Here is a 16,440-nt window from a genome sequence, read left to right as displayed (position 1 = left end):
ATGATGTGTCCTCAGTCTCCCTCTCTCTGGGTTTTATGATCAACTATAACAAGAGCTCCTCAGCTCTGGGCACAGCCAGGGCTGAAGGACTTTGGAGGCCTAGCTATGAACCTGGTAAAAAAGGACAGCAGCACACAGCTGTAACCCCAGCACTCTGGGAGGCTGAAGCAGGAGGATTACAAGCCTAGACGCTGTCTCAAAATTAAAAAAAGATCTGAGAATGTAGCTCAGTGTAAAGGCCTGAAGCTCAATACCCAGTACCACAAAGAGAGAGGGGCAGGATGGACACACACACACACAGGGGCACAAGCAGTAAGCAGTGTGGGATAGTAGGTATACAGAAATAAATTTAGTGATGGAATCATCTTTCAGAAGCTGATTTGTTCAAATGCCCCACTTTCACAGTTATACTTGTAAAAAAACCTTTGCTGTTTTGAAGCCCTGCAGCATCCATTTTCCTGTTACAGGAAGCACACAAAACCTAGCTTTTCCACACACTTAGAGCCCCTGATCCAGAATTCTGAGAAGCCTGATGTATTTACTATACTAATGCATTTAAGAACATGATGTACACAAACTTCTCACCCCTCTTGAGAACACCTCTGTCTTAGAGTATTAGGCGCATAATGGTTTGCGAGTTCTGACTCAAATTCTTTTCAGCTGGCGAGTCAACGCTCAAGCGCTCAAGCTCACTTTTCTGGATCCAGTTTTGAAAAACCAGCAGCAAATAAACACTGGCAAATGATTATCTGCTCTCTTCTCTCCACACAGAGCCTGCTTTCTGCTCCCTTCTCTGGCTGAGCATCCTCGAGCCTCATCTGCAGTTCTGGCCCAGCTCCTGGCGTGGTGCTGGGAAGTGCAGCTCCGTGGAAGGAGCACACAATTACCCAGGGGTGACACTCTTATCCTTTTCCCTCTGCTGCTTTCCTTCAATGAAGCTGCTGACAAATTGGAGCCCTAAACACACACCCGCTGATATTTCAAATAGCTGTGATTATAAACAAAATTTTAACTCTAACATCATGCTTAATTAAAAGCAGCAAACACAACCAGGGGTCAAGCACACTAAATAAGCCAATTGTCCAACATGTCAAGCCTAATGCTGTTCTTGCCCTAAGCCTCATGATGGCATCTGTGTTCCAAAAGACGTCAGCAAGGCTAAGCTGGATGCGGAACAGATCAGGATAGAAACAAAAGAATGGGATTTTCCTTTGTGTTCTACTGTGTGCCAGATGTACAAATTCTCAGACTTGCGGTAGCAAAGAACAAACATCACTCTTAACCAAATCCACCCTTCAGCACAGCTAATTATAGGCCCAGGGCTCTGAAATACACAGCATCCTGTAAGAGTGGAAAGAGCCTGTGCTTCGGCAGAAATGGGCTGCTGGAACTGCTTCCTGCCAGCCAGGCCTCCTCACTGTACACTAGGACCAAGAGCAGATCTCTGTTGAGGCCCAACAATGGGGCAGTCCCCTCGGAGTGCTCTTGACCTGTAACTCAGTATATTGCAAAGATGAGATCAGGGCATCTTCCTCTCTCTTAGGCAAGAGCTAGTGACACAGTCCTGGAGATGCAGAATGTAAAAGGACGCAGATGTCTAGCAGCATGCTGGCCAGTTACGAATGTGTCATAGCAGTGTGATGGAACAGCACAGTCCCTCTAAGAGATTTTAGACGTAAGAAATAAACATGGGTCTTCTTAACACTGTCCAGGGGAGAGGAGGATCTGGCCATGGGTCACATCTACTCTGAGAGTTTGGGTCTCACAAGTCTCAAGGGTAGAAAAGGCTGATATATTAAGCTAGGGAATGTTCAATGATAAGAAAGTCACAAAATACTTCTACTTAAAAATAACCAAGGGCTGGGGATTTAGCTCAGTGGTTCTGCTGCCTGCCCAGCAAGTGCAAGGACCCGATTTTGATCTCTGGTACCAAAAATACCCCATCAAATGTTGGTGTGTCAGTATATCATGTGGTGTCATTAGGGAATGAATGTGTCCCCCCCACCAGATTTGTGTGTTGAAACACTGACCTTCAGTGGGATGGTGTTAAGAGGCAGGGCCTTGGGAGGTAATCAGGTCATAAGAAGGGAGCCCTTACAAGAAGCCTTTTATAAGGAGCCTTCTTTTATAAGAAGAGGCAGAACAGCTGGGAGCAGTGGTGTATGTCTGCAATTCCTGCACTCTGGAAGACTGGGGTAGGAAGATTACGAGTTGGACGTCAGCCTGGGCAACTTAGAGACTTGGTGAAACTGTATTTTTAAGAAAGGGGGGGACTGGGGATATACCTCAGTGTGAAGGCCTTGGGTTCAATTCACACGCACACACACACAAACACACACACACAGGCTGGAGGGAGCTTTGCCCATTCTCTACCATGTGAAGACACAAGAAGATGACTCTGTAAACCAGGAAGAGACCTCCTCAGACATAGTTCTGAAGTCCTGGCTTGTGGACTTAGCTTCCACAACAGCAAGATATGCAAGTTTGTTGTTTAAGCCACTGTTGCTGGTGTTGTTATAGCAGTGCAAAGTAAGACAGATGTGAAGTGGTCACTGGTTACATTTAACCCAATTTGTAGAAAATCATCTTAGCACCTGGTAGATTGACTACAACATGAAAGAATATTCAGGTGCAGGTACAGAGACAGGGTTCATGGGCAGCATAATTTGGGGGGTGTTAAATGACAGGGTATAGCTAAAAAAGAAAATTTAAGAGTTTTAAGTCAATTTCTGTCAACAGTATCACCTTTAATATCCAATCCTCTCCCCCACCTGTAGGATTAATTCTCAGCTGACCACTGCCTTCTTGTACCTGCGTGAACAATGACCTCTCTTTCCTGTCCAGTCCCAAGTGTCTTACTTTGTCAGTGGTGCTGGTTTCCTCAATTGTGCTATGCTTCCCATGATGTAAGAGCCTCTGTTTACACTACTCATTACCCTCTGCATTTTCTCCCAGAGCTGAGCTCATGGCTAATGCTTCCAGGCTTCCTGAGTTAGGAAAAACACAGGCTTATAAGAGGCCTTTAGTCAACTACCTATGAGAAACTGGGCTATAGGGAAACATGAAACACAGAGACTTATAGGGCTTGGGTAGAAAATCCCACAGGATAAGCGATGCTCAGCAGAGAGTACAGAGAAAGGCTGATCCCTGGTCCACCCAACATCTTGGGCAAATCTCCCTTGAAAAGGCCGAGGAGCTCTGGGTCTTACTTCTGACAAGGACCCATGCCAGCCACATCCGATGACAGACCTTGCTGTCCAGGTCCCCATTGGGGGCTGTCCACTCCCAGAGCAGGGTCCCCGAGGCATGCACTCAGGCAGCAGCCACTCTCCCAGCCAGCCCTCACTGGTCTGATTCCTTTCAGTGTCTGAAGGGACTCATGTTTTCCTGAACCGTCTCTCCTGCAGGAAACTATGCCTACTTGGGGCGCAATCTCGTTTCCGAAACATCATCAGTTTGCTCCCATTTCCACACTTATATGGCCTCAGAATTATTCATGTTTTTAGCATCCATAACACAGGTGAATCAACATGAACTTTCCAGCAACTAAAACATCCAAGCTTTTCTTGGTGAATTTTGTGCTCTTATTCCTGGACTGATCCAGTAGGGCTTGAGGACCTAAATATAGGGCTTTATACTTTTCATAAAAAAATTTCAAAGTTATATATATATCTAGCCATTATTTTAGCCTTTGAAGAGCTTCTGGATCCTCATTCTGTCACTCAAGACATTCCCCTTTCCATCCAGTTTCTGTCATTTCAATGAAGAATGAGTTCAGTCTTGGTAGGACCCAGGAATTCCCACTGCCACACAGCCAACTCTGCTCATCAGCAATGACTCACTGGCAGATACATCAGTACCACAGCAAGGCCTAGCAACGCCACAGTCAGGTCAGGTGGGGATGAGTCTCAGGCCTGAAAATGAAATGGAATCTTCTTATAACCTGAAGCTGGAACTCAAAACCAGAGGTCTTCCCAAAGTCCAGCAGGCTGCCTGGAGGGAGAAAATCAAAGGAAGAGGAAGAGAGAAGGCCACACAGCAAAGCGAGTCTTGGCTTGGTGACATGGAGTGCCAATGAGAGGAGACAGCAGAGGGAGGAGGAGGAGCACCATGCTCACGGGCCAGCCCATAGCTACCCAGCTTCTGAGATGAAACAGATTGGTTTCATGACCGGGACAAAAAGACTGGGAAAGTGAATTCTATTATAGTGAGCTATATTTTAATTAAGAAAGAAAGGGAGAGAAGGAAGGAAGGAGGAAGAGAAAATAGAACAATACTCTCACTCTCTAAAAGTCAAAAACATAAATGCCACAGCATGTCCTCAACATGTTCGTTCAAATCAGTGACAAAATGTGGACAATGAATCTGCTGGAGAATTCCATTACAGACCTTTGTTCCATGTTGAAATTTCACTAAACATAATTTTCTAAGTACAGCTTTTCCTGTACCAGTTACCAACCCATCCAACTGGCCTGTTTGTTTAGACCAGACATTCCATCTTACCAGCTGAGACACTCACAAATATCTCCATGTCACCCAAGTACACTGTCAAATCACAGGTGTCCTGGTTTTATCATTCCACTGATGAAAGCAAGACCAACCTGATAGGACATTAGAAGGGAAGACTCAAACCTTTTATTCATGAATCACCTATAGAACTCACAGGAATCCCCATCAATCTTGTCACTGCCAGGCCAAAGAGCCTACATCTAGGATCCATGCATCCTTCTTCTCCCCTAGATCTGTGATCACTGCGACACCCTCCTTCTCTCATGCTCTCTTCCTTCTCAGATGACCATCAAAGGTACCGAACTCATCCCTCACCCAACATTGAGTCTGCATGAAAATCTGCACTCACCTCCAATTCTGCCTCCCTAGAACAGGCTATTTACAGTAATTACTTCCAGCCTTATTATGGCTCAGATGGCATCTGCAGCCTTGCTTTTAGGACTGCAACATGGGAAACATGTAGCACAGTAATCCCCAGTTCCCAGAGCCCTCACTCGACATAATTCAGGCCGGAAAGAGGAAGCTGGGTGGGACTCCTCAGCTCCAAGTGGGTTGCTCTGTGCAGAACTCTGGGAGGTGGGGCTCTCCATGCTGACTATGTGGGAATCAAAGGCAGCTTCCAAACGCACCTGTGCCTGGTGCCTGGGCACCATTCCTCAGGTGGTTCTGGTACACCCAGGACTCAGAACAAAGGGGCTAAGGTGTGGCTTCCTGCTGGATATTCCTTTCTTGGTACCCATCAAGTATGTGTCAGAGCTGGGGTAGGGGTGGGTGGGGAATGTTGCTTTGGTGATCAGTTTCTAAGCTTGAGATATAAATTACATACAAAGAGCTTCCCATTTTAATGTACACAATTTTATAAATCTAGACATACGCAAGCACTGATAACATCATCTCCATAAGTAAAGTAATTGGCATATTTTGATCAGTTAATATTGTGCCTTAAAAAAAAGAATTTTCATCTTTCCAAACACAAGGTTTTATACCTTTTATTTGTCTATCAAGCCAAAAGTTTCACAGACTGACATACCGATGTCAACCTCAGTTGACAATTTGTACATCAGAATCTTCCTGCCTGGTCTGACAGGTAGAGGTTTCCGTGTCCAACAGGCTGGTGCTTGTCTGCGGAGACACACAGTCATATCTGGATGATTTGTAGCTGTCCTTTGGCCAGCATGGCAAAGCCAAGCAGTTCTGAGCTTTAGGAAGAGGACTGCAGTAACTCTCATGAGCCCTGACTCGGACCCTGAGAAGACAGCCAGTCCTCTGGAGACACATTTATTGCTGGCAGAGACCTTCTCAAACTTGCATAAACCCAACCGCTATAATGAGTGTCATACGGGACAGACAGATCCAAGGAAATTTTACTTTTATTTCTACCGTGGGAGAAAGTATTGTAAGTGCTTATTATAAATGTTCTAATTAACAAATCAAAAGGATTGGTGAGTGTTCGTCTCCTGCCTCCTTCACCCTTGAACAGCCCAGCTGCAGTCTTCTGGCCTCCTGCCTCCCCAAACACGCTGTGCACCTTCCTGCTTCCCACATCCTCTGAACTGCCCCTTGTGCTTCAGCGACCAGCCCTATGAGGTCCCTCCCCATACGTCGTGTCCTCCCGTTGCAGGGCCCCTGTTCGCCCAGTTCTCGCTATGTTGTCTCGCAATATCATCATGAACTGCTGAAGGCATCTGTCATCCACTGCAGACCTGTGCTGAAGAGCCAGCCCAGCGCGTTCCTCTGTGTCAAGCCCAGGTCCCGCCACAGTTCCCAGCATGCTGTCAGTGCTTTGCCCTAAGCAGAAGTGGTGCTGTAGCAGAAAGGACTCGCCACAGATGGGAGCAATTTACTAATTCAAGTGAACTCAGAGTACAGAGCCCAGGGTTGCTGCCCGGGTGCTGGAGAGTGTGCTCTCACACAGCAAGGCCCAGTGCATCACAACCACCTTCAGGGAATGTGTATGAAAGCGAAAGCAGCATAATCTTTGATTCAGCTATTCTAGTTTTTCTAACTCACTATTACACGAACAAGCTCTAGCACATAAACACCCAGTACGTAGGACGATGTTTATTAAGAACAGGGCACACTGTCATCCTTCCCGAACTCCTGGGGCTCAGCACTGTGAGGAGTCATGAATGATGAGATATGTAACACCATGTATCCCATAAAGCCACTAGCGGGATCTGCCTTAAAATACATGAAATATCATACCAAGTGGAATTTTGAAAAGATTATAAATCGCCTCATGTCTGCTCAAGTCTGTTCTCACTGCCAAATGAATACTGGAAGTTTGTTTGAGAGCACTGCTTCACATTTTACAAACACAAAGAATGAACTGTGAACCTTTGATAGTTAAAAAACAGAACAACTGCCCCAAAACTGTATTAGAGGGGAATGTAAAAATGAATGATGGTAATCCCTGGGGAGTACTCCATCATTATCACAAAGAATAAAGTTACAAAGTTGCTTTACACAGATCTAGAAAATTTCACAATATATAGTTAATGAAAAAAGTCAAATCATAAATATACATAAGCTCACCAGTGAAATCTTCCTCTCTGTTATGGGGAAGAAAATGTCTCTACCTGTAATTGTTCGCTTTTCCATCACCGAGTCAAAACGCCTGACTCCCGTGACTTAGAGGAGGACAGATTTATTCTGGCTCATAGTTTTCAGATAATTCAGTCCATGGCTGTTTGGGTCCACGCCAGAAACAACAGTGCAAGGGCCTGCATGGAGGCACAGGCTACTCAACCCAAGGCGGCCGGGAAGCAGTGAGAAGGGGCGGCTGAGGGCAGGAACAAGCCCTTCCAGATCAGCCCCAGTGACCCTCCAGCCGGCAGCGGCTCCCGCACCGAGGGCACCCAGAGACCCAGCCACCTTCCAGAGCCCCACCTCTGAACACCTGAGACTCTCAGGGCATTCCAGGTCTAAACCCAACATATACCCAAAATTTTTGCCGATAAGCTCAACAACAAGAGCCCAGGGAGAAAAGAAATTCTGCTTCAGCTTTAGAATACTTGTCTCCAGACCAGACTCCCCAAACCCTCCACTGCCAGCAGAAGCTGTGCTCAGCCCCTCATCTCTCCAGGTGGAAAAGAAGAGCAGGGCTTGGGAAGGGGGTGTGGAAGAACGCAGAGGGCATCCCACCCTCACACCCCAAGTCCTCAGTGCTGCTGGCAGCACAGCCGTCCAGCGGCGTCTGCCTGCAGAGCCACAAGGAAGTGCACACCCAGGTCTCCTCCTGGTCACAGGGGCCCTGTGTCAGGGACACTTGGTCCAGGCCTGGCACCTCCCCATCAGCAGGTGGCACAGCTGACTGCACACTCCTTCTGGGCTCTGCACCTGACACTGGTGAGAAGCACCTCAGTCACTCACAGCGTTAATCATTCACACCAGAGATGGACCTGAGAGAGACAACTACACCAGCTAACAGGAGTCCTTAGAAGTCTCAGTGGCCAACCAGGGGCTTGGGAACAGGGCCCAGAATCCACGGCCAAGACTCACAGGCAGAGGAGAGCAGTACTGGCAAGAGTGGGCTGTGTGGTGCTGGACAAGCCAGGACCACAGAGCCCTCAAGGGCAGGCCTGACTGCTGCACATTTGGCTTCCCCTCACACTTCTTGCCAGCCCCTCCTTTAGTGGTGATCTGAAAGTAGGAGGGGAGCTGACTTGGATGTGCAGGAGCCTTAGGGACATGGCCCTTGCTTCAGGTTCTTTTTCCTTCCTGCTTTCTTCTTTTCGTTTCCCTTCATTTTTGCTGTACAGTACAGGCAATTGAATCCAGGACTTTCACACTGACCAACGTCTCTACCCCTTACTGATTTTTTTGAGCTACGTCTAATCAAGTCACTAAGTTGCCCAAGCTGGGCTTGAACTTGTAATCCTCCTGCCTCAGCCTCCCAGAGTGCTCATACTATGGGCACATGCCACCATGCCTGGCTACACCCATTTCTTGTGTCCTGTCTTTCCTCTTGCATTTGATCATCCACAGGTTTACTACCGTTTTCTCCCTTTAGTGAGGCAGGTCATGAATTTCCTATCTGCAGTTGACTTCAAAGAAGTTTCTCCACCTTCTTTTCCTCAAAGGTACTTATGAGGTATGATCAAAATCTGTCATGAATGTTTAAATTTTAAAAAATTATTTTAGTAAAAAACACATTGCCCCCCCCCAAAATCTCTCCTCTCCTTCTTGCTTCAAACGCACTTAACCCATCCTTCTCGCCATGTTCTGGAGAGTGAGTGCCATCACCAAAGTGTGGTAAAAATGGTGACTGCTGCTGCCAAGTGACAGGCAGGCTCATAAAAACATGACGCTGTGGCCTCATCCACCTTATTCTCCAGATCTGGCACTGTGCGACTTCTGGGACTCTTCCCAAAAGTCAAAATAACCATGAAAGTTTAGGGCTTTGAATCAATTCAGGACATCAGGGCAGCCAGGACATTGAGGCTAAAGGCCCTCAGGAAGCGGACTCCAGAGCTGCTGCAGAAAGTGGCAAAAACAATGGGATGAGTGCGCCCGAGTGAGGGGAGGACTGCAAGGGGAATGCATGGCAATGCGTCTCTTACTGTAACTCACTTTTAAATTTTAAATATTCACTGCGTTTTTCCATCACACCTTGGACTCTGAACTAACAGCTCAGACAGATGAGACCACAGAATCCCACAGCCAATGAGTCCCAGCCTTCTGCTCCATCACTCAGCAGCCAGAGATGGGACCCACTGGGCAAAGGACCCGAGGATGCTGCAGGCCCAGGACAATGGCCCAGCATCCCTGGCGTCAGCTACACACTGGCAACCTTGGTCAGGGTGCTCTGAGGTTTCCCAGCATCCTAAGAGAACAGAGGGCAGTGAATCACTTTGGGGTAAAATCTTTTCTACCTGCCCACTCCTTAGAGGGCCATGGAATTGTTCACTCTTTCAAATCATGGTGTCTGGCCAAGAAGGCCCAATCCTTTCTCAGCTACCCTCAATTTTCTGGGGGACATCGGACTCATTTCCATTCATGCAGGGCAGGACTCTTGCTCATCCGCCACCAGCTGTCTCTGGCATGAGAAGTCATCATCTGAACAAACTGCTGCAAACCTGACAGGAAGAAAACCCCGCTCATCACCTAACATGACATTTCAGGATCCTCAACATCTGGGCCCAGACCCGTCCATGGCTGCCTATGGGTGGGGACTTTTCCCACAGTGCTGTCAGTACCAGATATGCAGGGGACTCTGCTGCAACAGGAACTAGAAGGCAGCAGCTTTGGACCTGCAATGACCACAATCCATCTCAGTTTGCGGTCTCTGGTGTAACCACACACCTGGTCTGTCATTCACTTTTTTATTTTTATTTTTTTATTTTTTAAATAACTCTATTAGCAAACACACACACATATAAAAATTAAAACCATTCAAAGAACAATGCAAGGGGAAAAAAACGACAATAATATTCAAATACAGTAGAACTTAAACGAAACAAAACTGAAAAGCACTTAAACATTTTTCCATATAACTTAAAAGAGCATCTCAAGCACCAACAAGACACCAGAGGATGTGATTTGTTTCAGAAAGATCCCCAAAACCAACATTGGAAAAAACTCCAGTTAGCTAGCAGACTCCACATAAGCCAAGCTTCTCCCTAATTTAAATTTTGATACAGTCACATGACACGCGATGGAAACACACTTTTGACTTCTGAGGCTTTAAGTTATGCTGAGAGGCCAGCGACAGTGCCATGGAGCAAGCAGGTGAGACCTCAGATCATGCGGCATGGGGAACTGAGGTCCAAACAGGGTAGGAGAGGCCGCACAGCAACCTGACCACAGCACTGGATGGAGGAGGGCTCTTACCTACAGGCCCTGAAACACTGTCTGTCCCCAGAGGGTGCTGCCATCAGTGGCCCTGCCCTCTGCAGCCCTGCTCTGGCCCTCGGCTGCTCCCTCACCACACATGTGCTGAACGCCTTGCATTAACACAGAGCACACAGGTGCCCAGAGAGGTGGCCCCAGTCTGGGGAGGAGGCAACATGGATTCCCACTGCAGCAACACGAAGAAGGTGTGGAAGAGGTTACTCAGTGTCCTGTGCTGGCACAGGGAGGAGGAGACTCTTGCCACGGGCTCCAGGCTCATGCTGCTGGCCTGTGGGAAGCACATGGCACAGAGCGGCCCCGTCTGCTGCCTCTCCTCACTCCAGGCTCTGTGCGTCCAGTGGGCACAGCTGGTGGAGAGGAGAGGTGCACTGGGCTGCAGGCTTTAGTAGAAAATACTATGTTTCTTGTAGAAATATTTATTTCTGGCCCGAGAGCCTCCCACTGCCCAATGGGGCCAGTTATGGCCATGAGGTGTCCATGCATGCACCCAGGGGACACCCAGGTAACCTCTGACAGGTCCTGGAGGCAGGATAGGAGGGGCTTCCCCATGCTGGGCAGGCCTGGCCCTGGGGCAGACTCGTGATGTCTAAATCCCATCACTTCCAGTCACAGACCTCACACCCAAAGCCTCAGCGTGTTCCACAATGAAGCTACAGGAGTGTGTGACAATGCAGACACTGTACATACCACATGGTGCCACTCACACCTCACAGAACCCAGTGCAGCAGGTGTGTGACTCCATTTTCTCCAGACAGGGAGCGCTCCAGCCACACAGCAGCTCAGTCCCTCAACAGTGAGGGCAGGGGGAGCTGGGCTCCCTTGCCTGCATCAGTGAGCATGGGTGCAGAAGCACGAGGGGCAGGGGCACCTGGCCACCGACAGGGAGAAGCTCACAGCTTCCTGCTTCCTGGGTGTGTGAGGGCATGTTGCTCTTCTCGGACAAACGCCACCTCTGTCTGCCTGCTGTGCTTTTGCAGAGCTCCTTGGCATCCGTGTTTGCCAGCTCCAGGCCAGGCTCCTCAGCCAGGCCCCACCCTCTTCTCATCTCCTGTCTCACGGCTGCTCACACTGTACTCCAGGCCTCAGGCCCAAGGAGTGGAGGGGCAACAGTGGAGGACAAACAGAGGGATCGGATTTGGAAAGGCCACGTGGTTGCTTGCTATTTTTAAATGCCATTGTTGCTAAGACCATTTAGCTAGTAAGCCCTGGACCAAAGGACAAAGAGGGCTCATTTAATTAAGAGCTCTCGAAAGGGCAGTCTGCAACAGGAAAGAAGGGCTACAAAGTGAAAGACCGGAAGGAAGGAAAAAAAATGGAAGGTTTGAAATACATGTTGCTTTTCTGTGTGGATCCCAAAGGGCATTTTCTTCAAAAATACAGAGAATATTTTGTTGTACAAATAAATGTGCTGTCTCCCAGCTCAACAGTGGTAAAATAAGAAAGGGAGAAAAAACTCCTTGATAAGGGAGGGCAGAAAGAGTGACATCACTAAGAATTAAGAAATCAAAACAGGCTGAGAGTTATCCTGTACGTCTGGGAAGCTCTAGGGAGACCAAAGTATCATTTAAAAAAGAAAATGAGGCCCTCTGAGCTTAAGAGTCATGCTGCTGGGGTGCATTGTGGGGACAGAGAGTGGCGAGAGGAGGGGCATCAGATGGGATTTCCAGAGACAAAATGAAATTAGGTTTTCATATAGAAGAGAATAAAATCTCTAAGACAAGTTTGCAACCTAGACGTTCTCTCCACAGTGAATTCCACAGGTGAGTTAAAATCTGAAGCAGAAGTATCACTGGAAATGTATCTTCTGCAAGGAGGGATGCTCAACTTATCACAGCATAGAAGAAAGCCACCTCATGCCAACACATCTTTCAAGAATTGTGTTTTGGAGAATCTTATATAAAACACTTTACACAGAAGAAATGACAGGTGCAATATACTGAAAATGTAGCTTTTAAATGAGATCTGCAGGCTTTCAGTGCAGTATCACAGATGCTTCAGAAATGACTCTCAGTCTTGCAATGTTACAGCGCAGCTCCCTGAGGCCAGGCACCTCCCTTGCCTGTGCACCACAGCTGGCATGTAGCAGACACTCCCCAGAAGTTTGCAGAACAAATGAGTGAAGTCCACTGCCACTGCTGCAGGGAAGCACCTTGGACACTACACAGGCAGCAAGGCCCAGTCGAGGCAGTGGGGAGCCAGCGTGGCATGACCCTGGATACCGGGCCATGTCCAGGCTCTGGGCAACGGGGTGAACCTGGGCTGGACACGAGCTCCTTTCCCAGTACCAGCATCAGTGTCCGCCAGGCAGCAGCTTTGGAGTTGGCTTTAGACTTCCCCAGGGGAGTAGGTCTGCTGCAGGCCCATGAGCCTCTAGTGGGGCTTGGGGCCTTTCTGTGGCTATTCTGTGAACTGCAGCACATCTACCATTGGCCCAGACAAGGCTGGATGGTGCAGAATCCAGCTAAGCAGTGTCCCTTCATCCTTCTTGAATGGAAATGCCTCAATACCCCAACTTGACGGGGAGCAGGCACAGGAACCTGAGTGTTCCCTGCTCCTACTGGCCAGGGTGCAGATGAGCCGTGCCATGCGTGCTGGTGGCCAGAAGAGAGAAAGCAGCTCTTCTCCTTGGCAGCACACCGGCTCAGGGCTGTGTCAGGACACCAGCATCCCTTATGTGTGCAGGGGAGGGGCAGGTGCAGTGTGTAGAACTCATCTCAAGAACCATGTGGCAGAGACCCATGTAGCATGGGCGTGTAGATGTCAGGTGTGACTTCGGTGCTGTCATGACCCAGGAGGTTAGAACTCATCTTCACGTTTTAGAGATGCAGCATCTATCTGACAAGGTCAAGAGCAGGCAAACGGTAGAGCCGAGTGGTGGGCTGTTTGGAGCTGAGTGGAGTGGGATGCTCACAGCGCTGGATAGGCAGCTATTCTACACTTTCTGCATGCCTCACTCTGAAATGGTTAATTTTGCTAGCTGAATTACACCTCCACTAACAACAAAGTAACAGTGCAGATATTTGAGCTGTAACATTTGGGGCCCTCATGCTTAAAATCTGTGCTTACGGAACGGATCCCAGAGTATGAGAAATCAAGGTGGGACAGCAAGTTGGCAGAAACTGAGCTTCTCAAGCATGAGGATAAACATCCTGTGTAGGCCCTGCACCAGCACTGGGGTGAAAGCCACCAGTGAGTCAAGGTGATGGTGTGGCGAGGACCGGAAGGAACACATGGACTTGACATCTAGGAATGGGCAAGGCTGGACATAGGAAATTCCAGGATTTAAGTCACTAGTCTTGTGGCCAGACAGACATCCTGGAAGTTGGCCACTTAAAGGTGGCTAACAAGCTGGGCTTTGTTTGTGATGTTTTTAATCAGCAATGTGACAGGAGAATGTAGAAAGCAGTGAGGACTGATGTGCAAAGGGGCAGAAAGGAGACCAGGTGGAAAATGCCTATGCTGGTGCAGATGAACACTGCAAGGGATGTTCCAAGGGAGGGCTCCAGAAAGCGGGGTGAGCAGAAAGAGCGGGGCAGAGGAAGAAGGCTGGTCCCGAGGCTGGGGTCCTTCAGTGGTTCGGGATTAGACATGAGCTCATATCAGGGCATAGCACAATGCCTGGGTTCTTCTCCCCATTATCAGAAGGAAAAAGGTGAAGGGAAACTAGACCAGCAGGTCTGAGTGACAGAGCAGGGTTTGTCAATATTTGCCCTACCTCCAGGTCAGTGCAAAAGCACTCTCAGGACACGTAGTGAACACCAGTGCATAAGGGAACAAATGGAAGAGTAAATACAAGAACAGCCCGTCTCCCAGACTGACAAAGCTGATTGACAAACCGACCAGAGAAATGTCTGTTTCCAAGAAAGAACTTCCTGGAAGAGGTGGGTAATAATCAGATCTAAAAGAGAAACCGAACTGAGAAATAAACAACAGAAATTCATTACACCGAGAAAAACAAAAATATTTTACCTCCCTGTTATCCCATAGCCACTTCTCCTCAACCTGAAAACTCTGTAATTAAAGTCGAGTCCTTATGCTGCTGCTTCATTCTCCAAGTGGGTTTTGTCTCTTGCAGCTGCAAGGGCTTTTTGCCAGGTCCCAAGACCGGGCATCCACAGTGCCTGCTTGTGAGGTTGAAGCCAAGACACTGCCTGTTTGCCTACGCTCTCCAGATGGGTGGCTTCCTCCTCCCACAATGCTCTCCTTGAGAGGGACCAGTGAGAAAAACATCTGTCCTAAGGAATGATCCTTTTCATCACTGCGATCATCCCAGGGTGTATGAGGACACTGGGTCCAGGACCCCTGGAGCTCCCAAACTCTGAATGCCCACATCCTCTTTATAAAATGGCCTTGCATTTGCATGGAATCTGTGTACATTCCCAGCAAACCCGAGGCCCCTGGATTACTGAGAACACCCAAGACAAGGTAAGCAGCAGTTGGACTGTGCTGTTGGGCAGCAATGGCAAGAGCAGAATCTGTACATGCCTATCAGTGAGGCAATTTTATAAATTTTCTTCTGAATACTTACTGAGGGACATAGTACCTTGGACATGGAGGGCTGACTGTATTGTGTACTTCTTCTCTAATTACTCTATATGCTAGCATATAGTGTTTCTGTTATAACATAATTTTATGTACTCCTGGAATATCTCATATTTTACAAGATTCACCGCTGAAAATGACAGAGCTTTTGGGATAAATTGGTTTGGTACATTGCACTAAACACTAAAAGCTTCCAAACACAATCAACTATAACTGGTATGGCAGAGAGGTGATCTGGCCACCCAGGCAGGTGGCTCGGTAGAGCTGCTGGCTAACACAGCAGATCCCGGAACCACAAAACAACAGGGAGAAAGTGCAGTGACTCTAATTAGAGCATGGCTGGCAGATGGTGAGGTAGCGCCAAAAGGAGTAAAACTTGTCCCAAGCCAACAGCCACACACAGCTGTGACTGCATCTGTCCGGGGAGGGGGCCTCGGGGGAAGGTAACCATCATGATTTTACGCAAACAGAAACACCACATACACACAGTCACAGGAACTCGGCTGAGGACGTTTTCTAGCCTTGCTCATAGTCGTGAGTCTATGCCTCTGTGTCTTGTTCCCTCTCCTTAGCAAACTTTATGTCAGTCAACATAACTTTTGCCTTCCACAGAGATCTTGCTCCTTTTACCAATCACGCAGGCGTTAACTCACCGCACAGAACAAAGCACAGAGTGTTTCAGAGACTCACCTGCGCTGGCTCCAGGCCCCTGGCTAGGCTGTGCCATTTGTGAGCAGAAGCAGGCACCAAACCCAGGGCAGGGGCTGAAAACTGGGCCCCCCTGGACTTACCCCTGTACCCAAGAAAGAAATCATTCCCAGAGGAAGACATGAGCACAGAATCAAACCAACAGGAAAGCACAAGTACTTACATATAATATGTTGGATAGAGTCCTTCAAAATACCAGCAGTGCTTTTTGGCCTCTATGCACTGGAAATAGAAGTAAGAGAAACTTGGTCAGTGATCAGTACACCTTGCACATTGCCAAGATCTCACGAAGACAATAAAGAAGGAGGGGCATACAGCTTCAAAGTATGAAAAGCTGGGGCTACAGAGAAGGCAAAATTTAGAGGACGGCCACCTCCCCTTTTTCGTGACTGTCTAGTTCTTTTTAAATATTTAATGGGGAGAAAGAAACATCTATTTTCTTATTATTTTTCTAGCTTTCCATATTTCTAAGTATAGAATACAATCATTTCATCAAAAAGGTAAATAAAAACCAATCTTTTTCTGGTGCTATGGTTGAACCCACGGCTTTGTACATCCTAGGCAAGTGCTCTACCACTGAGCTACACTATAGTCCCAGTTTAAAAAATGTCCATAATGTTATGCTTCAGATAGTAAAGAACAGAAGAAATAAAGCACTACAGAGATTTCTATCCCCCTCCCTGTGTTTTGGTTTTGCAAGACATCTCCCAGTTTTACCATTTCTAGATTTCTGTATTTTACAATACTCCAAAATCCACACTGAAACCACTTGTCTTGCTGTGGGGACCCATGTCTGGCAGACTGTGTGAGACAGTGTCATTCAGCAGC

General features: G+C 47.8%; 1 protein-coding gene across 4 annotated transcripts in view; it reads right to left on the bottom strand.

Moving 5' to 3' along the window:
* Positions 1-16,440, bottom strand: part of Vopp1 (VOPP1 WW domain binding protein) — a 95,312-nt gene that overhangs the window by 21,061 nt on the left and 57,811 nt on the right. For all 4 annotated transcript variants that reach the window (XM_021254207.2, XM_013070418.3, XM_013070417.3 and 1 more), the window contains one exon: positions 15,776-15,834. In XM_021254207.2, the coding sequence (XP_021109866.2) occupies positions 15,776-15,834 (59 nt within the window). The remainder of the gene's footprint in view (positions 1-15,775; positions 15,835-16,440) is intronic.

The sequence above is a fragment of the Heterocephalus glaber genome, unplaced genomic scaffold (assembly GCF_053883595.1).
Source record: "Heterocephalus glaber isolate CG9 unplaced genomic scaffold, H.glaber_assembly_v1.0 deba00001610, whole genome shotgun sequence".
Lineage (NCBI taxonomy): Eukaryota > Metazoa > Chordata > Mammalia > Rodentia > Bathyergidae > Heterocephalus > Heterocephalus glaber.
The sequence above is the reverse complement of the archived record's forward strand: the minus strand, read 5'-3'. Positions and strand labels throughout refer to the sequence as shown.